Raw genomic sequence first — 20975 nt, forward strand, 5'->3', positions numbered from 1 at the left:
TGGTGGTGGTATATAATTTATTGACGTTGAACCTTTGATTTCGGGAATGGCAAAAACACGCGACCAACTACCAAGAAGGCAAAGAAGCTTGGTTTCATGGGTGTCGACGTGTTGTTAGTTGTTCCTACATTGGGAGGAATGAGGATACCAAACATTCATCCGACCCACGCCAACCCACCCGAGATAGAAGCACCGAATTGGGCCAGGTTGCTGGACCAAACCATATATACTCCGGTGGACCAAGCAAGCCTATCAGTCAGCAATGTAGAGGATAACAACCCTGCTATATCATCTTAAATATTGTTCCATTCCCCTTGACATATCAATCAATAAACAACTTGCCATAAGATAAAAAAAAAAAAAAAAAAATAGAATTCAGCGTCTCATTTACGTACAGTTATTTGTGAGTAGTACTGTGTGTGCATGAGCTGGCTGGGTGGCCGGGGTACTGTGGCAAATGGCCAATAGCAATGTGAATAGGAAGGAATTGGGGTGAGCTCAATAATTAAGGTTGAAATGAGGCATATTTAATATTACATGGTACGTGCCACCTTTAGGCTTTAAGCGAGACCAAGAGCAGAATACAAGATTAGAAATCATTGAACCACAAATAATTTGGACGTTGACATCGCATATATATAATTAAATTAATTCCATGTTTGTTGGCTCTTTCATTATTATTGTGATTCGCGAATAGCTGTTCACACTTGAATCTTCAAAGCATGCATTTGGTTGCTAATATATATATATATATATATGAAAACTTGTCCCATTTCTTTATTCTCAACGGCTGCAGCAACTCTGGCCACTGCCCATTTCTTAAAATTATAATTATCATCGGAATATGCTAAGAGTGACTAGTGATTAGAATCCCTGGTGTTTCATGTATGAAAATTGGATTAAAAAGTGAGAAAAGTGGTAGCTGTTAATATTTTCTATATATGTATTTTTTTTTTTTATTAAAAAAATTATTTAATTGGGTGAGTAGGAGCAATGTCAACATAGCTGGCTGGTGGGGATGGGAACCCCGAACCCCACAAGGCACAAGTTACAGCTTTGAATATCTTTCTCTCGGTCTCAGACCTCAGTAGTATAATATCACGTATAAATATAATAAATAATATTGGTCTAAAGTTCCCCCAGAGCCAACCTGGTATTTGTATCGTCTCTCTCTCTGTCTCTCTGTCTCTCACATACTCTGAAATATGTTACAGCCAAAGATGTCCAATACACGACACACAAAAATATACACCCTCCAACTTGCAGAAGCAGACATAAGACAACCATTATACTGCTTTACAGCCCACACATATCCGAAAATTATATCAAGTTAAACACCTTCTCTCTCTCTCTCTCTCTCTCTCTCGTCCTTGTTAACATATATTTTTTTTTCTGTGCTTCTTCAGAATTTTGCCTTTCGCTCGTCCCTGTTTGGAACATCAAAAGGATAATTTTTTTTCTTTGCTCAGAAAAAAAGTAGATTTTTTTTTTCCCTTTTGGGTTGTGGGTCTTGTATTTACTGCTATATATTGATGATTGAATTGGGTGGTTTGGTAGAGGTGAGAGGGGAGTGAGTGATTGGGGTGTATGTCCATGTAATAACCTCCGAAAGTGTTGTCGGCGCATGGTCACTTTCTGTCGGCATTGTCTGTATCCAACGATGAGAGAGAGGGAGAGTGAGCGACTGAGTGAGAGCATTTTCATTAATTTATTCCAAAGTACAACAACGAAGTTTGATAGATAGATTATAGATAGGTTGAAAGGCTTCTGGGGTTACTCAGAGAGCGGCCAGCATCTGTATCATCACCCAGTACCCACTGAAGAAGCATCTTGATTTGGACCTGGGCTGGCTGTCTCGTGCTTTGTCTTTGTACCAACCGAGACTTCAAGATGTGGTCGTGATCGCGAGTGGGTTTCATTGCTTCTTTTATGCCTCAAACACCATTTTCATATCTTGATTTGGTAGAATACTCGAGGTATCTTCTTGATTTGATTGCTGGCTTTTGCCTTTGATCGAGGAGGATTCAATTTCAATGGGGGAATGTGTGTGAATATTGATTTGGGTGGTACTTGTATTAGAAGACTCATTCTTTTTGTCATTGGGCCTTTGGCAAATGAAGCTGCGGTTCTTAGAGATCTGGCTACATTACTTCTCCGGGAATACAGGTCTGGACCCTTTTTCTGTTTGTGCCTTAATTTCAACTAGTTCCAATTCTGATTTAATTGGAAAAAAGTTTCAGATGTTAATCTACGTTTTGGGTCAATACATTATATGCATCTTTGAATTGAATTCAAACCGTTGCAGTTAAAAGAGTCTGTCATCGATCATATTTAGCCTTGTTACTATATCTGGATTGAACTGTTATTATAGACTTATTTGGGATTGATTAGTTGTCATTAGTCATCTTGTCAGATCTTTTATTGGGCATTCGATATCAATGCATGCTTTCTACACCTGGTCATGTTCTTTGCAGTTTTCCAGGGAAAAAAAATTCAACTTACAGTCGTGATTCACTTATTCTGATTACTGTTTTGTGTCTGGTTTACTCCTAATCAGAAGATTTTGTAAGAGATTAGCCATCTATGGTTCTGAACAATTTATCCACTCTTGTTTCAGTAATACTAATTGCTTCCCAACTTCTTTCGACCATCCATTTATTTGCATAGAGAAATTTAACAATGATGAATCTTGCTCGCATTTTTTTTGTTTTTTTATTTTTATTTCTATTCTTTTTGGTCACAGCTTCTTTTCCCAGTAGATTATGATTATTTTGCTTGTGGCATTCTTTGCATTACAGGTTCAATGTACAACAAATTGTATCCCAATAATACTCTACAGCATAGCTGAAGTGGTTCCCATACCAGATGTCAGGGCATCTTGCAGCAATAATAGGAGGTGCTGCAGGGGCCGTGGCATTGGTGGGGATAGTTATCTTCTTTATATGGTTCTGTCTTTGTCACAAAAGAAGCGTTTCAAGAACTTCTGAGACAGGGTCCTCTGATCCGTCTATTCAAGGTAACTTTTATATATATATATATTCAAGGGTTTCAAAAGAGACAAACTCAACATAAAGAGCAGTTAGCTCATAGTTTTTATGAATAACCTGCAGTGGGAAGACATGTTGGGGTTGAGTTGTCATTACGAGAAACAAGGCGTTTTGAGATGGAAGAATTGTCTGTTGCCACAAAACATTTCAGTGATAAAAATTTAATCGGGGAAGGAAAGTTTGGGGAGGTATATCAGGGATTGCTTAATGATGGGATGCATGTGGCCATCAAAAAGCGACCTGGAGCACCTAGCCAGGAATTTATTGATGAGGTAATAATCACTTTCCTCCTATACAGCTAAACTTGATCATATAAATTGCTCCGGAAACAGAAAATAGAGGAAGCAACAGAAACAGTAAGTTAAGATTTTTCCTAAAAAAAGAAGAAAAAATAAGATACAGCTAGAAAGAAATAAAAAGGAAAAATAGTGGGAAAAGGTGGAAGTCGATAAAATAAGTTCCTAAACTGGATGCACAGTAATTTTCCTTTGAATATGAAGTCTCCCTGATAATATTCAAGTTTCACTATAGATGGGATTGACTAATGAATATGAATATTTGTAGCAAACAGTGTCTTTTTTTTGTTTCCCAGAATATTTGATCTTGCATTACCAGGAAAACTCATGGTTTGGGTTGCCTTTCTTTTATCTATTTCTCTTCCGGATTCTCTTGGTTGCTTCAAAATCTGGTAATGAAATATATACTACTGAGAGTCAACTCAACAACATCTTCCCCCAATTGATTGGTTTTATGCTGCTCAATCTGTAAGTCAGTTCAGTTGAACAAAACCTTTTCCTGGTTGCATGGGCTCACAAAGGCTTAAGCGGATAAAAAATGACGAATTTAATAATTTAATTAATATCTTAACACACTCTCAACTGTGGGACTAAACCATACGTGGAATTTTCTAATTGAAGTGGAGGATAGACTTGGAGTCAAGGTTCAAACATAAAATTGTTATTTTGATACCATGTTAAATCATTTAAAGAAGTTTAAGCTGATAGGAAATTGTGAATTTAATCATATAATTAATATTCTAACCAACTACATTAAAACATTTGGAACAAGTTCTCTTACTTTGGAACATGTGTTTCCGCTTTTCCTGCTTTCTTGTTTCGCGAATCTAATGGACTGGCAAATAAATTGAATATTATATTTTTCCCTGGTTTTCCTGTTTATGATTTTGTGTTACAGGGTATGTCTTATTTTTAGTATTTTTTCATGGTTGATCTAACAGGACTGACTTTAACTATCAGGTACTCTACCTTTCACCTATTCGGCATCGGAATCTTGTGATTCTATTGGGCTACTGCCAGGAAAATAATCAGCAGTTTCTCGTATATGAATATATACATAGTGGAAGCGTCTCCAGTCACTTGTATGGTAACTCTCTATCCAGTCAACATGTTTGTTTTTATTTAGCTCAGTGAACTAAAGTATATTGGTAAAGGAAATATCTCAACTGACTCTTTCTCCATACCAAGTTTCATCCACTACTTCATTCATAGACCTTACCTTTCATCCAAATTTTAAGCAAAATCATGGTGGATACAATACTCAAATCACTTATTTTTTTTTTTAAAAAAAACAGATACAACATTTGATCATTATAAAGTTTCGTCTACATTTTGTTCTCAGCTTATTATATATGTAGACCTTGCAACTCTGATATTTAATTCTGATGCATGTTGAAAATGTGATTTTGTGTTTGTAGGAACGGGTCAACATTCACGCGAAAAGTTAGATTTCAAGCATAGAGTTGCAATAGCTCTAGGGGCAGCTAAAGGTGATCCTCTGCAAAATCAGTGAGCGTTTGTGGCTTTCCTGGTATCCGTTTTTCTTTTCTTTAAATAAAATATCCAAATATCGATATGGGTCCCACAAAATTATTTTGTAAGCTACTGTAAGACTTCAGTTATCTAATTGTTCCTCCTTTATGTGGAAAAGGCCTTGAAGCACTGATACCTGAGTCATCTCATTCATCTTGTCTATGTGCAGGTTTGGCTCATCTTCACTCTCAGAGTCCCCGTTTGATACATAAGGATTTCAAGACGGCCAATGTTCTTTTTGATGCAAATCATATAGCTAAGGTTGCAGATGCAGGACTTCGTAATTTCCTCGGAAGAGTTGATATAGCAGGCCCATCTTCTCAAGTGACAGCAGATGAGATATTCCTGGCCCCGGAGTATTACTCTTTATTTTTCCTTTAGTTTTTATTTTTTATTTTTTTAATGAGTGGCTCCAGGAGGGGAGCCATCCTAGAAACCTCTACTTGATGAGAGTAGTTATCCCTGGCTGCTGTGCTACTCCTGGGGTTAACTGTTTAATTTCCCATTTTGCTTATGACTATTTAGATGATACACTGTTAATTACTAAGACTGTCCATTGATGCAGAGTGCGAGAGTTCAGACGGTTTTCTGAAAAAAGTGATGTATACAGTTTTGGGGTATTCCTACTGGAGCTAGTAAGCGGGCAGGAAGCAACGGAACCACCTTCTTTTGACTCAAGTCAGAACCTGGTTGAATGGGTATGTCATGGTCTTGGTACAATATTGATGCACTGTTCATATGCTAGGTGACCCTACTCAAGCAATGTAAAGGTTTTATAGCAGCTTGTCTAGATTATTTTCGACCATCATGTTGGTGTCTCATTGCAGAGATAATCATGGTATTACATATAAAAATAAAAATGTGCAAGCACGTGCACCTGTAGATTCTAAGTGTCCTATTCATGCTTACAAGTAATTTAATTGCTGCAAATTCGCAATAAGGGTCGTAAATGCAGTAGGTTTAATTTTGATATGCATGATCAATTGCATTGTATTTATCCTGTGAAGGTGCAAAATAATCAAGAATATAGCAAGTTTTCAAACATCATCGATCAAAGATTGGAGAATACCTTTACAGCTGAAGTTATGGAAGAGGTTATACAACTGATAGTTCGATGTGTGGAACCTTCGAGCGAGAGGCGACCTGCCATGAGCTATGTGGTTATGGAACTTGAGCGGTTACTTGAGAAAGAGCAGAGGTTGACAACAGTCATGGGGGAAGGGACAGAAACAGTGATCCTCGGAAGCTACTTGTTTAGAGCAACAAAATAAAAGACATTTGTTTACCATAATGTTGAGTGTGATATTTGTGAAATAATGTTTTTACTCTTTTTTAAATTGTTTTTGTTTTTTGAAACACGAGAGAAGAAGAAATCCAGCTGTTTGATAAGTGTATAAAGAACAGCTGTAGAATTTTTTATTTTTTTTTCTTTTTCTTTTCATAAATGTATGAGCACCCTTGTTGTAAACCATTATTTTTGTTAATATCACAGTGAAGTTTGGGGTTGGCGTGATTTGTCTGTGTATGTACACTAGTCACTAGGTGCTTCGATTACTTGTATGCTTGATTTTCCGTAATGCTGATTTCTTTTTTCTGGCGAGAAAGAGAAGGAAAAATAAAGAAGAAAGCTTCGATGGCTGTATTCTTTAGAATTCAGAATTCTATTACCTTACAATCTTATCATCATCATCATCATCATCTATCAAATAAAAGATAAAAGAAAAAGGACGTCACGATCTTGTGTTTGAAGGCAGTGTCAGTTACTGAAGACTGAAGAGAAGTGATTCACTCACTGGCAATGGAATTCTGTGAGAAAAAAAGGGTGTCCAAAATGCTTCTCTTTTTCACTTCAGAGGAAAATGCCAGTGTTTTTTTTTTTTTTTTTTTTTTTCATGTCTTGTAAGAGTTTTTGAAGTCTACAAATGTGACAACAAAGGGTTTTTCTTTCCAAGTGATTGATGTTTGTTTTTAGGCTTTATGGGAGCTGAGTTGCAAATAGATGATGATGATGATGATGATGATATGCTTAGATAAAAGCTTTTCGCTTGTCATGCCTGAGCTTGACAGAGACAGTTGACACTCCACCCGTATACACTTTTCTTTGGTATGTTACTGGGCCTAAATTTGTGAAACGATGAATTTGCAAATTGCAAAAGAAACGAACCGGATATGAATACGTTGACCGCGGGAGTGGGAGTGGGCGGATCTTCTTGTATATGCAAAGGCAAACAAAGCTCTGTTTGATGATTATAAATTGGACTTCAGTAGAATTCACGGGTCTCCTCCCTTTCCCCAAGTAAGAAATACAAAAATGCTCCACTGCCTCTCCCTCAAATCATCACCATCAACGTCCTCGCCGGCACTGCCTCCTCCTCATCCTCCGCAGTCTCAAGGTAACCCCACGAAACTTTCTTTGCTTCCTTCTCGTTTTTCTGGGCTTTACTTATTGTTCATGACCTGTTTGTGTAAATGTGCTAATCAATTTTTCCCTCCCCACCTTTTTTTTTTCTTGGCCGCAGGGAATTCGACCCAGGACACACCCAGATCGAGCGCTCAAGCGTCACCCGCCGCCAACCTGACTCGCGAATACACCCTCACTGTCCAATCCAATTCCTACAACGAGATATGGTCTAGAATTCATCCCACCACCACCACTACCACCGTTCATAACGAAGAGACCCACCAGCTACTATTGGCGCAGGTGCTTCACCCCAACCGAGAATGCGTTGAAGACGCCCTTCGCCACGCCAAGTCCAACACCCTCACCGCTCTCGTCAAAGCTTACTTCGACCATAGCGAGAACGCCACCCATCTCTGCCTCCTCCTCCACCACAGCATCTACCGTGCACGCGTAATCTACAACCCTCTCCATGCCCTCCTCGATGTCCTTCCTCTCGACTCTGACTCTCAGTCCCACTCTTCCCTTCTCACCCAATCCCAGTGCAATCGTGCCTTCGACCTCTTCCTCCAGTTCGACCACCTCGACAACCCTTTCCCTTCCCCCGAATCCCATAACTTCAACGACATGCGCTGCTGCTTCTCCCAGCTCAAGCAACAGCTCGACTCCCGCATCCGCAGGTCTCGCTCTCGTATCCGCTTCCTCCGCCGTGCCACTGCCTCCTCCGCCGTTTGTGTCGTTTGCACTGCCGTCGGGACTGCTGTTGCCGTTGCCGCTCACACCCTTGTCGCCTTTGTTGCCGGTACCTTCTGCACTGCCTACCTTGCTCCACCTCACAAGTTTACTCGCAAAGAAGCTGCCCATCTCGCACAACTTGACGCTGCTCTTAGGGGCACTTATGTTCTAAACAACGAGCTCGACACCATTGACCGCCTTGTTGCCCGTCTGCACAATGCGGTCGACAATGACAAGTTCCTCATTCGACTTGGGTTGGAGAGGGGCAGGGAAAAGCATCCCATCATGGAGGTCATCAAACAGCTCGGCAAGAACCATCTTAATTTCCTGCAGCTGCTCCAAGATCTTGAGGAACATATATGCCTCTGCTTTAACACTGTCAATAGGGCCAGAGCTCTGCTCCTGCAGGAGGTCCATCTTCATCAATCTTGTAATTCCTGAACTTGAATTTTGCTTTCCACTTCCCATTATTAATTTTTATTTATTCTGTTTGATAGTAACATGCTTACTAACACTGATAAACCAATAAAGCCTCCACCTGGCTGGGCTCACATGACACTCTACTCCAACATCTCTAAACTTGCTAATCCTTAATCCTTTGTGATTAGATGTATCTTCGCATTTGAAATATATGAACAATAACACTGGATCATTCTACAGAAATTTTTCTTTTTTTCTTTTTCACCAAATTGTATATATTGAATAGATTCTGATTTGTTAAACTTTGAAGAAGTAGAGGTCCTTTATGATGCAACGGGGTCATGTCACTATGGTGCAATTTCATGTCCATTTTTTTTTAATCAGTTACATTATTGTGTAATATTAGCAAAGACTTTAGTCCGCTTGCTCAAAATCAGATGGCTGGTGGTGGTTCTAAGTATTTAAAAGGTGGGAAATTGGAAATTCTGTAATTTGATTACATATATGATAAGAAGTTGGAAATTCTCCACTTTCATCATATTACACAGAATATTTAAGAAGTTGAACTTCATAAGCTTCGTGGGCTACTGTAGTTACATTATAATGATAATTTTGTGTTGCTAGTATTCAGCTGTTATCATGCCATAGGAAGAGGACTTTGTGGATGAGATTATTCTGAAGATATGTTGTTCACCATTTTCATGGTATAGTGAAAATGGATGTTGTTTTGTGCTTATAGTTCGATTGTTTTCCTTGGTGGTGGTACTGATAGTTTCTATTGGCAGTAATGTCAAGAAATTACAGACATGGGCAAGGAGCTCAATTAGCAGCTAATTCTCACGAAAACTTCGTACACAGTCCAGGCTGAAGCTTCAACTGTTGGTAAGTAATTGTCTTGAACAGGGAGCTCTCATGCTCCATTTATAACGACTTTACCTGTTTGAATATTTTCGTTGATTGGCCAATTAATTGGAAAAAAGTTTATTAGTCATAAACTATTTTTGGGTAAAACAATGGATTCATTTCCAATCTCCCTCCTAAATTAAAAATTTTTGCAATCAAAATCTCTTATCTGAGATCTGTTTGTAATGTCCATCCCGGCATCTATGTCAAAATTAATTAACTAGTAGGTAGATGGGGGTGGCGGGGTGCACTAGTCTGTCAAAAAACTAATAGATTAGTGGATGTTTATTTGCAATTTTCAGCTCACTATACGTGTAATTTTGTAGCGACACAATCAAAAGTGTGAAATGGGAGATTGTTTGAAGGCACTCGTTTAGTTGTAAATATTGTATTACAAAATTTTCTTGAAATTATTATTATTATTTTTGGTTTTAGCTTAGGGTGGATTGGCTTAGCACATGGCTAGAAGCCTAGAATGCTTCAACTTTTCAACTTAGCAATAGACTTTGATGACCTCTTTTGAGGTTTTGCCTGGTGTAGTCAGAGATTTGTTGTACTGTTTGTGGACTCTTTGCTCATACAATTATATTTTCTGAGTCAACAATGTCCATGGCGATGTTTATTATGAAATCTGTAATTGCTATGTAAAGACTTAAGTTTAGAACTTCTCTTCTTTTCTAATAAAGTAGGTATACAGTCTTTATAGAAGCTGACCCCTTGATATGCCGAGTATATAAGCTCATACATGAATTTCATGTAATTATTGGTTTCTTTAGAACAGATTTTGACATCCAAGTTAGGTGATCCGGTCTGTTCGTGTAAGTAGATATTCTGTTTGAAATTAACATGCTTGCTAGCCTGATTAACAAATAAATTAAGCCTAATGAAAAAAATGGGTGGAGAAAAATGTGCAACTACCATGCTGTGCTACCCCTTGGGTTAACTCTTTAATCTCTCATGTTACTTATGAAGATGGTACATTGTTGATCGCTTCATATATCTATATGCTTTTCACTTATGCAGAGTGTGAGGGTTCAGATGATGCTCTGAAAGAAGTGATGTATACAGTTTCAGGTTATACTTCCCGGAGTTAGTCAGCCGGCGGGAAGCAACAAAATCGCCTTATTTTGACTCAAACCAGAACCTGTTCGAATGGGTACGGGATTGTCATCATTATATATTGATGCTTTGTACATACCCTTTTTTTTTTTTTTTTTTTTTTTTTTAAAGGGAAAAGGGCAATGCTCTCTGTTCATACTTGAGAAAGAGTTGAGCTGACAACAATGTTGGGGGAAGGAACTTCAAATGTATGATGAGAAATCTTGTCATAAGCCATTATTTTTGTCAATATAAAGGTAAGGTTGCTGATCTCTTTGAATGTGGATGTGCTAGTCTCAGATACTGCTGATGAAGAGCGATTCAATGGCAAAATACGATTACAGTTTGTACTACAAGTTTTCTTTGATAATCTGTGAAAAGATGATGAAAAAATATGACATGGTAATTTGATTAGTTAGCAGTTAACTTATCATTATATATTCTTAATAATTTTATCAAGGGAAAAATACATTTTAACCTCTTAAATTATCACTCATTTTGCAATTATACTTTTAAACTTTAAAAAGTTATATCGGGGCCTTCCATATCATAATGGCGTGTCAATTTGTATTATTTTATCCCAAAATATCCGTATAAAGTTATTCAAAAATAACAATTTTAAAAAAAAAAAAAAGTAATAAATATTATTATTATTTTTTTTAATAACTTTAAGGGCATTTTGCAAATACAATGTAAAAATGTCTAATTTAATACGCAATGCTAGTATAGGGCATTGTTGTCACTTTAAAAAATTTGGAGCAATAATTACAAAATGAGTGTCTTTTACCAATTATAGACAAACATGCATGTTAGTTTGTACGGAATCATAGGAAAACGTATAGTATTCTCAAGTATTTTCCAGGTTAGTTTACTAGATACATGTGTATCTAAGTTACTAGATACATGTGTATCTAAGTTACTAGATACATTGGAGTTAAGTATTCCAATGTAGTGTATAAAAATGTTATAAGTTATTTAACATATAAAAAATAAGTGCTTTTAAAATAACATGCGAGAATCACATATTTTTAATAAAATAAGAAAAAATGTTAAGCTTGGTCAATGCTATTAAAAAAAAGAGAGCTACTGCTAAACGGTCTTGGCAAAAACCATGGGTTTGTTGCCCACCAATCAACACATGACACATCATCAGTACAAGAAAAATTGCAAAAAATTAAAGTGAGAACAAAATACCAAATCATATATGAGAGCAGCTAAAGGGGAGGAGCTGGGATGGCCGACGAGCAACCCCAACCACGGGGTGGCTGCGCCTGTCACCCCCAGGCCACAGGGTGGCTTGCTAGCCACCCCAAATCTGGCTGGGGTGGCCTACATGGCCACCCTAGGCCATATGGGGTGGCCTGCGCGGCCACCCCCAGGCCACGGGGTGGCCACGCGGCCACCCCATGGTGGTTGTAAGGGGCGGAAGCGGAAGCAGTGTTTTCAAGGCGGCAATGTCAGGCGGAGGTGGGAGGCAAATCAATGTGGGAAGAATAATATGATGTTTTGTTCTCATTTTGAGCTTGTGTGCTAAACTAAAGTGTCGGCTTGTGAGTGATGGGTAAAAAAGCCCCCTTGTTTGCCTTGACCGAATTGAAATTATTCCCTAAAACAAAAGTAGGTGCATAAATAAATACTACATTTTATAGACCAGATTTTAGTGTCTTTCAACTTTCAACTCAATTTTGAGGAAAGGCAAGTTCCTTCTTGGAAGTTGGCATTTTTGTTTGTTTGTTGACTTATCAACCAGAAATCGTAGACCGCGGGGAGTGGGCGCTTCCAGATACTCATACAAATATCTATCTCCTACTCCTCCTATGTAGACTTGTATGTACGGAAGCTCCGTTTGATTCAAAATTGTGCCATTTCTGCACTCGAATGAGAAGAAGAAGAAGAAGAAGAGGAAATTGTGGCGGCATTTCTACCTAGTTTTAGTATATGCTTATGAATTGGAATTGGAATTGGAGCTGAACTCCCTAGCTAGGTTGTGTAGTAAAATACACAAAATGTCCCTGAAATCACCATCATCATCCACAACTTCCTCTGCACCTCCGCATTCTCAAGGTTTTTTGCTTCTCTTTTTGAGGGATTTACTTATTCCGCATCACATCACACCTTAATTTGTGTTTATAATTAATTCGCTAATCAATCTTTCCTTTTGTTGACCCGCACCGCAGCCGCAGGGAATTCGGCGGAGGACACGCTCAGATCGACCGCTGAATCCTCGCTCCTCACCATCGTCAACTTCAGTCAGAAATACGCCCACTCTCTCCAAACGAAATCCTTCGAAGATATGTGGTCCAAAATTCACCCCACCACCGCCCCCCACCAGCTACGATGGGAGCAGGTGCTTGATCCAGACCCAAATTGCGTGGAAGACGCCCTTCTCCACGCCAAGTCCGACACCCTCACCGCTCTCGCCAAACCCTACTTCGACAGCACCGAAAACGCCGCCCATATCTGCCACCTCCTTCTCGGCAGCCTCTCTAGTGCGCGAGCCCTCTACGCGGGTCTCCACGCCTTTCTTCCTCTTCACTCTGACTCCCCCTCCCATTCCTCCTTCACCCAATCCGAGTGCAACAGTGCCTTCGACCTCTTCCAGGAGTTCGATCTCCCCGGAAACCCTTTCGCCTCTCATCACTCCCACAGTTTCGACGGCATGCGCCACTGCTTCTCCCAGCTCAAGAAACATCTCCACAAGTCCCGCTCTCGTGTCCGCAGCTGGGGTTGCTGCTGCAAAGAAGCTGCCCGTATGGCACAACTTGACGATGCTCTTTCTAGCACTATTGTTCTAAACGAAGAGCTCAACAACCTCGACTGCCTCGTTCGCCGTCTGTGTGGTGCGGTTGACAATGACAAGTCCCTTTTTCGCATGGCCCTGGAGAGGGAAAGCGAAAAGCATTTCATCATTAACATTATTTTAACAGACGTAGTCAAAGATCTCCGCAAGAACCATCAGAGTTTCCAAGAACTTGAGGAACGTATATGCATATGCTTTAAATCCATCAATAAGGCCAGAGCTCTACTTCTCCAGGAGATTCGTCTTCATCATACGTAATTGTAATTCCCGACCCTTACTTTGATAACTTGGATTTTGCTTTCTACTTCCCATTCTTCATACTTCATATGCATTTGCTATCCCTCATAAAGAAACGAAACTTTTTGAGGTCTACCGTTTTACCTCTCCTGACACTCTACCCCAACATCTATAAAGTTGCCAATCCTAAATCCTTTATAAACAATAGCATCGGTTCATGTGCAATTCTTTTTGTTTTCCCCTCTAGATTAGGAAAACAAAAATCCAGTGGCGGCTAGTGGGTGGGTGTCGCAAGTGGAAATTTTGCACTTTCACCAAATTAGGTAGAATATTAGAGAAGTTGAACTTCAATGACTTTGGGGGCCATTGAAGTTACATCATAATGATAATTTTGTGTTGGTGGTATAATTATTCAGCTGTTATCACGCCATGGAAAGTGGACTTTGTGGTCTGAAGACATGTTGTTCAATACTTTTATAATACAGTGCAAATGCTTTTGTTTTGTGTTTATAGATCGATTGGTTTCCTTGTTGGTGGTAGTGGTACTAATAGTTTCTATTGGCAGTAGTCTCAAGAGATTACAGACATAGGCAAGGAGCTCAATCAGCTGCTAACTCTCAGGAAAACTTTGTGTACAGTCCAGGCTGAAGCTTCAACAATTGTGGTAAGAGTATCATCTTGTACAGAAAAGTTTTACTTCCCATCTATCCTTCCATTGATTGACCAATTAATAGGAAAAAATTATTAGAAATAAATTAATTTTTTGGGTTAATTGCATTTATCCATCCTAAACTATGGAGTCATTTTGTGATGTTTCTCCTAAACTTTAAGTTTTTGCAATCACCAAACCCTAACCTGATATTAGTTTGTAATATCCTTTCCAGCATCCAAATTGACGTCAAAATTAGTAGATTAGTGGGCAAATGGAATGATGGGTACACATTAATTTACAGTCCCCCCCAGTCCCCACCCTCCCCATTTTTTCTTCCTATTAAGTAGGAAGCTAGAATTCTTTGACTCTTCGGCTTAATAGCAGACTTTGATGATCTTTTTAGATGCTGCTTTGGTTTGTGTATTCAGCGATAACAGTTTGTTTGTTGTACACTTTTGATATATTTATTATGCATACAGCTGGATTTTCAGAGTCTTATAGTCTCCATGACGTTCATTATAAACTTTGTAATTGTTTGATAGAGCCTAATTTTAGAAATTCTTTTCTTCTTCTATTGAAATGGGCGTATAGCAGTCTTCATGGAAGCTGACCTTTTGATACTCTTATGTCTGTAACCTCATATATGAAACGTGATATCTTCTCAAGGTCCTAGTTGTATAACTTGGATTGTAAATTTATCTCAAAACTAAATTTGTTTTGTTTTCTGTATGAAGGTGGAAAAGTATGAGAGGATTGTAGCGCTTTTCATGATTTGGGAATAGCTTCACACTTGATTATCTGGTCTGTGGACCTCTTTCCTGGAGACAACTGAACCAGCTATAGGCCATTTCATTACATAATACGATCAGATACGTAAGAAAAGATATTAGCCTGACATGAATGATGGACAAAGACGCTCAATTGTGACCTTGGAAGATGGCTACTATATATGAGCGATGAAATGAAAGAAATAATTGTTTTGGGTCAAAGACTTTGATTCTGAAATTCATGAATTTTTTATCTTCCATAAGAGAGAGATCCGAATATTCATAATTGTGTAGACAGCAATCTCATTTTCTCAAATGATAATATTATGAATTTGTTGTAAACCCTTTTTGGTTGTATGTGGGATATGCTGATTTCTTCTTGAGGAGAAAGATACTAATTAGGGGTGGTTGCATAAGATTCAATATATTTTCTTAGTCATACGACCACCGGTCCACCATCCCACAAGGTTGAGGCCGACATAGCAGCGGTAGCCATTTTTCCTACCACATCAATTTTTTTTTTTTTTGTTAAAATAAAAAAAATGAAAAATGAAAATGTGCACTTTCACATCAAGTTAGTGGAATGAGGTATGACAAATCTACACCCTCATTTCATTGGATTGAACGGGACGGTGCTTAAAGCCCTTCACATCAATCATTGTTTAAAAAATAAAAAAAAAATCTTAAAAGGTTGATAAACACTATCATGTTATTGGTAACTCATGGAATGAGATTAGGACGTGAGGGTAATAATTAGCATTATTAACCCCTATCTTATTGACCTCAAAATGGAGTATATATTGAAAGGAAAAGTAAAAAGAAAATTGAAAAGCCCGTCTCACATCATCAAAGGCCACTCTGTACAAAAAAGCCCAAACTGGCTAGAAGCCTGGAAAAGAAGCAGGTACCCACTACCCAGTAACCCACTCTTTTTTTTTAACCCGACCCGCACCCCCTTCTTATTAAGAGGGGGTGCGGGTCGGGTGAAAAAAAATGCTCAAAAATCCGTGATTACAATTTACATCCAGTATTCACCGACTCCCCGAAGCCGACGACGTCGTCTTCACCGCCACAAAACACCCCCCCAAAACCCTAAAACCCTCCTCACTCCTCGTCCTTCGTTTTGTTCGTCACACTCACACACCCTCAGACTCCCTCTATTCGAATGCCTTCACGCTACAGGCTGTGTTAATCATGCTTCTTTGACAGAAATCAAACTCGTTTTCTGCAAATAACAGGGGGCTGTTCTCCTTTGCAACTCCTTGTGTCAACACTACTAAGGACCGGGGCGGGCGGAACTCAGTTCAGTCGGTAGCAATACTAAAAGAAGAATCTTTCTTCTTTGTGTTTTTTGGGTCTGCTCACAGGTAATTATTTTTGGCTTTACGGTTTTGTTTGGTTGCGCGAAGACTGAATATTAAGTGAATGTAAATGAACAAATAAAAAAGGTGCATAGCATTAACTGTTACACGCGTGGATGTTGTTTAATACGTTGATGTACATATGTTTAATTTAGAGGAATTGATGCTGAGGAAGTGAGGATTATCAAAAGGCATTGCTGTGAGAAGCAATAATAGTTGATGTGGATTTAACTGTATGGTTAATTTATAATTTAGTTTGAGATATATGTTTATGAATTCAGGGATAATATGCTCTGAAGAGAGAGTCATTGTTGTGCTCTGCTTGTGAAACAAAGCATTAATTGAATGAGAAAGTGACCACTATATGTCCTCTTATTTCCTTGTTTAAAGCTGTAGGAGTTCTTCTGTGGTGGTAAATTTAGTTATACTTCAGTCACCCACGTTCAGGCCATTTGTGAAAGGCTGTCCAACACTTAGTCATTGACCCGCAATCCAGAAGCCAACCATAACTGTATTACAGCAACAATAATTTATTAATTAATGAAATTGAAGACGGATGATCAGAATGTACTGGGTTGTTCTGTGTTGCTAATAATTTTTCCTCTTAAAGCTTTTAAACCTTTTTGTTTATTCATTCACGTTGTGTTTCTTGGGTCTCCTATTAAGGGTTTCCCAGTCTATAATTCACTTTTTATTTATTTATTTATTTTTAATTTTTTATTTAATTTTTTATTTTTTTTTATTTTTACATTAAAAGAAAAATAGATGAGGGTAAAAAAGCAGAGGCGTCACAGGAAGAGTGTGAGGTTCTACACAGCGTGCTTTGGGTTCAGACAGCCCTTCAAGATCCTATGTGATGGTACCTTTGTGCACCACCTTATTGCCAATAATATCAAACCTGCCGACAATGCTCTCTCCACCATCCTCACTGGTGCCCCTGTCAAACTCTTCACCACCAGGTCTCCTTTCTCTTCCTTTCACTCTCTTTTATTTGTTTGTTATTCAAGTAATTACTATGAAAACAATTGCCCAATATTTGATTAATAAGCGTTTTATCCATTCTTCTGGTATTGATCCCGTTAAGCCTCCCATTTGGGTGTGCTGAAATATTGTTCAGATGTGTTCTTGCTGAGTTGAAACGACTTGGTAGCTCCTATTATCAAGCCCTTGAGGCTGCTCATCAGCTCATTACTGCCAGGTCAGCTTCCCTCTCTCCCAAACAAACACTCTCAAGTATATGGTGGGCTAATTTTTAGAAGCCTAACCAATTATATGGCTTAAAGTATCCCAAGTCTCGCACTGAATTTTTGCTTTTTCCTTACTTGGATTAAACTTCAACTACAGATGTGATCATGAGAAAAGTAGAAGTGCTGATGCTTGCATCACGGAGATTATTGGACAGAATAATCCTGAGCACTTTTTTGTTGCTAGTCAGGACACTGATCTGCGGAAGAAGTTTCACGAGGTTAGTTCTTTTTGTTTTTGGTCGGATACAATATGGATGCTTCATGTTTTGGTTTGTTAGCTACTTTGATTTGATTCGTGCAGCACATGCCCTAAATGTTCTCTTGACATGCATGATTTTTATTGATTTGTCTATTCACTTGCAGGTTCCAGGAGTCCCTGTCATATTTGCTTTAAGAAATTCTCTTTTCCTTGAACCTCCATCTTCGTTTCAACGTCAGTTTGTCAAAACTTCTGAACAAGAACGCATGCATATGACCGAGCGGGAATATAAGATGTTACAGAAGACTAGGTCAGCTGATGAGGAAGCAAATGATTCTTCTAGTGAAAAGGAAGCTGTTGTGGACCAAAAAATAGGGATGCAGGATTTAGCAAAGCCACAAACTGCAAGAAAGGGAATGGATGTGAAGGATAAAGTTCAATTTAAGAGAAAGAAAGCAAAGGTTGTGCTCTACACTCACATCTTTCTTATTCTTATTCCCTTTTTTTTTTTTTTTTTTTTCTTTTTTTTTTAAAAAAAGAAAAGAAAAGAAAAGAAAAGATATCTTTGACTCCTTGCTTCAAAGCCTTGATTCTTGTTTCTCAATATTCCTTCCCTTTTAACTTGGCTGTACATCTCAAAGTTAGTTTGAAATGTTAAACTTCCAATAGAAATAGAACTCTTCATACCTTAAGTTGGTATGGAAGTTCTGAAGAAGGGCAGGGTGTTTATCACAGGGCATTTATGGTGTTAATAGTAAGGGTCCTATATATGGTCAGTGCTTTAACTAGAGATACACCTTTTGATAAGCTTAAGTGGGGTATATGTCTTGATTGTACATTGAGCTCTGCCATCCTTGATCGTTCAGAGTGAAAATGCCTGTACTTATATCTTATGGATGGTATAACTTAATTAAGCTAACATTATGCTTTGCAGTTTGGGCTAAAAGATGCAGAGCAAAGCTGGAATTTGCTCAATTTCAAAGCTTAAATGATAATTTATCTAAAGTGTCAAATTACAGATGTATGGTCATGATAAGCTAATTTGTGCCTGTTATCATGCATTATTTTACCTACCTAGGTCATAAACTTTGGTCTGCCTCTCAAGATTTAAAAGGTATTTAGGAGAACTTGTTAATTGAGAAGTTGTAAATAGCTAGCAATTATTTACGTCTTTTGGGATAGAACAGATTTGGAGCTTGTACAACATTATTATAATGAGAAGAATGTAAATGTGCATAGATCAGGTGCTAATAGAAGTGTTTCAGCGTTCTCACATGTGTCATCATTAACTATCACAGCTCAATCTGTTTTATTTGAAATAAATTATACTGGTAGAAATTGAATTTACTGTGGTGCTGTGCTATTATTGGTATAAGCAACTGTTTCTCTTAAGATGACTGTCTGTAATGCTTATGGTTTACAATATCTTGAACTTTGCAGGGCCCAAACCCACTTTCATGTAAGAAGAAGAAGAGCTGTGAAAAACCAAGTGTTGTTTTGGAGAAGGTGAACTTTTCGATGTGTGCTTTTTTTTTTTTGGAGAGGGAATGTTTCTACACTTTATTTTTTGGTTTTATTTTCTATTTATGCCTAAAACCTATACTTTGTTATGATGGCCAAGAGAGTATTGGGCTCCCCATATTTGATTTTGCTGAGCTGAAGTAAAATGCTACGTTCTTGATATCTTTAATTTCTCAACTTGATATTGAAACATTGGAGCTTAATACAGGTAAAGAAAGATGGAGAAAATTCTGTGAGAAGCAGAAGGAAAAGGAAGAGATCACGCGGAGGCAAAAAGCTGGCAGAGAAAGATGGTTAATGTTGCTACTTGCTACACTCAATGCCGGATCTTAAGTTAGGGCAAAGTGGGGTATGGAAAATTGCATTATTCTTCTTACTTGGGACAAGGGTGTCCACTACAGACATTGACATCTGATTCATGAGAGATTATGATGAGAAAGAGCGGACTAGAAAATACATAATAGATTTGGGATTTATGGGACTGACTTGTTTTTGCGTTGTTGTTGCTGTTTGGGACCGTGGGTGTACATCTTTTTAATTACATTACAATTTGAAATCTAATTATCTGACCCAAATTAATTTGGATAGTTTTCAACTTTTCATTCAGATAAGCCTGGTTTCTTTTTTAAGAATTTTGGCGATTTAATAGTGAAAGAAGTGGTAGACACCGCAATTGTATTTTTGATTATGGGAGAGCTGCATGCATTGCTCTCTGATATATATATATATTTTCCTGGTAAAAGACTTGAATTACTTGTGCAATTTTTCTTTTTAGTCGGTTGATAAGGTTCTAAAACATTGTTGCTGAATGGGGTCAAAGTCATTTAATTTGCTTAACGATGCTTAATTTTATGGTGGATCTGCAGTGTGCCCGTGGCACCATCGGCTAGTAGCTTGTTTTCCATAATTTGTTGTTGTTTTTGTCTTTTTCTGTTCTTTGACAACCAATTTGTCAAAATAATATACATTTTCTAGGACTCACCGTCACCCACAGGCCGCTTGCTCGCTCGAGTGTCAGACTTATCATATATATATATATCTTTTAAAGTAGTTATTTTCTTTATTTTTTTACCTTCGATTTCATTATTTACCTTTTATTTCTTATCATAATTTAATATAAATATTTCACGAGGGGCCTATATATCGGTTGATGTGAGAATCTTATTTATTTTTTTACGGTTTTCACAAAAAAAGAAAAAAAAAAAAAAAAAAAAAAAAGAAACTGGCAACTGGCAACTGACAAACATTCAGCTCGATTCGTGGCTCACGGTCTAGACTTGTGTCCCCGAGGAAACGTTCGGCTTCTGTTGGGTTCCTCTCATTTGGATTATAATTTTCTGTGTCTTTATAGTAATTTTCTGTGTCTTTTAGTAGTCTATAATCTATAATTTTCTCTTTGTCTTTACATGCACCATCCAGACTGGTTTTTCAATTTTTAGCCAAGAAAGAGAAAGATGATCCTAACATGCAATATACAAGTCTGCTGTATGCAATTAACCGTTGTGTAGTTGTGTTGCATGTAATATGAGAAAACATGTGGGACTTCCGTTATTATCTTTGTATATTCACAATGACTCATGTGAAGAGAAGCTTCCAAGCAAGAAATCCACCCAATCTTCTTTTATGGCGTTGGCAGGCATCAAGTTGCACGGCTTCGCTTCAACTCCACAGTTCTTGTCCAGACCATTTAAACCACATTACGTGTAAGATTACGTACTACCATTAGATTAGCCAAATTTTAGTAAAACAATAAAAAAAGAA

At 38.1% G+C, this 20975-nt stretch overlaps 4 protein-coding genes across 8 annotated transcripts; all 4 read left to right on the forward strand.

Annotated features, from left to right (window-relative positions):
• The first annotated feature begins 1235 nt into the window (after positions 1-1235).
• Positions 1236-6384, forward strand: LOC132180333 (serine/threonine-protein kinase CDG1). The gene is made up of 8 exons (XM_059593126.1): positions 1236-2166; positions 2799-3016; positions 3111-3319; positions 4304-4430; positions 4762-4833; positions 5046-5232; positions 5442-5574; positions 5884-6384. The coding sequence occupies exons 2-8, from the start codon at positions 2866-2868 to the stop codon at positions 6145-6147; spliced, it is 1143 nt and encodes a 380-aa protein (XP_059449109.1). The 5' UTR covers positions 1236-2166; positions 2799-2865; the 3' UTR covers positions 6148-6384.
• A 443-nt stretch (positions 6385-6827) lies between these two features.
• LOC132180334 (UPF0496 protein At3g19330-like) lies at positions 6828-10702 on the forward strand. Of its 4 annotated transcripts, none has more exons than XM_059593128.1 (4): positions 6830-7269; positions 7396-8439; positions 9215-9311; positions 10401-10702. In XM_059593128.1, exons 1-3 carry the CDS (start codon positions 7188-7190, stop codon positions 9295-9297), a joined length of 1209 nt encoding a protein of 402 aa, XP_059449111.1. In that variant the 5' UTR covers positions 6830-7187; the 3' UTR covers positions 9298-9311; positions 10401-10702. The 4 variants fall into 4 exon arrangements, with proteins under 4 accessions (XP_059449112.1, XP_059449113.1, XP_059449111.1 ...); XM_059593127.1 differs by having other exon boundaries at positions 6831-7269; positions 10356-10702; XM_059593129.1 differs by lacking the exons at positions 9215-9311; positions 10401-10702 and adding an exon at positions 8841-9195 and having other exon boundaries at positions 6828-7269; positions 7396-8420.
• Positions 10703-12130: 1428 nt separating this feature from the next.
• LOC132180336 (UPF0496 protein At3g19330-like) lies at positions 12131-15231 on the forward strand. Of its 2 annotated transcripts, none has more exons than XM_059593133.1 (4): positions 12131-12494; positions 12608-13490; positions 14036-14131; positions 14854-15231. In XM_059593133.1, exons 1-2 carry the CDS (start codon positions 12437-12439, stop codon positions 13486-13488), a joined length of 939 nt encoding a protein of 312 aa, XP_059449116.1. In that variant the 5' UTR covers positions 12131-12436; the 3' UTR covers positions 13489-13490; positions 14036-14131; positions 14854-15231. The 2 variants fall into 2 exon arrangements, with proteins under 2 accessions (XP_059449116.1, XP_059449114.1); XM_059593131.1 differs by having other exon boundaries at positions 12132-12494; positions 14033-14131.
• Positions 15232-15903: 672 nt separating this feature from the next.
• On the forward strand, positions 15904-19801 carry LOC132180530 (uncharacterized). Its single transcript, XM_059593400.1, has 7 exons — positions 15904-16253; positions 17005-17206; positions 17365-17445; positions 17592-17712; positions 17858-18154; positions 19134-19199; positions 19423-19801. The coding sequence occupies exons 2-7, from the start codon at positions 17013-17015 to the stop codon at positions 19510-19512; spliced, it is 849 nt and encodes a 282-aa protein (XP_059449383.1). The 5' UTR covers positions 15904-16253; positions 17005-17012; the 3' UTR covers positions 19513-19801.
• Positions 19802-20975: the final 1174 nt, after the last annotated feature.

The sequence above is a fragment of the Corylus avellana genome, chromosome ca5 (assembly GCF_901000735.1).
Source record: "Corylus avellana chromosome ca5, CavTom2PMs-1.0".
Taxonomy (NCBI): domain Eukaryota; kingdom Viridiplantae; phylum Streptophyta; class Magnoliopsida; order Fagales; family Betulaceae; genus Corylus; species Corylus avellana.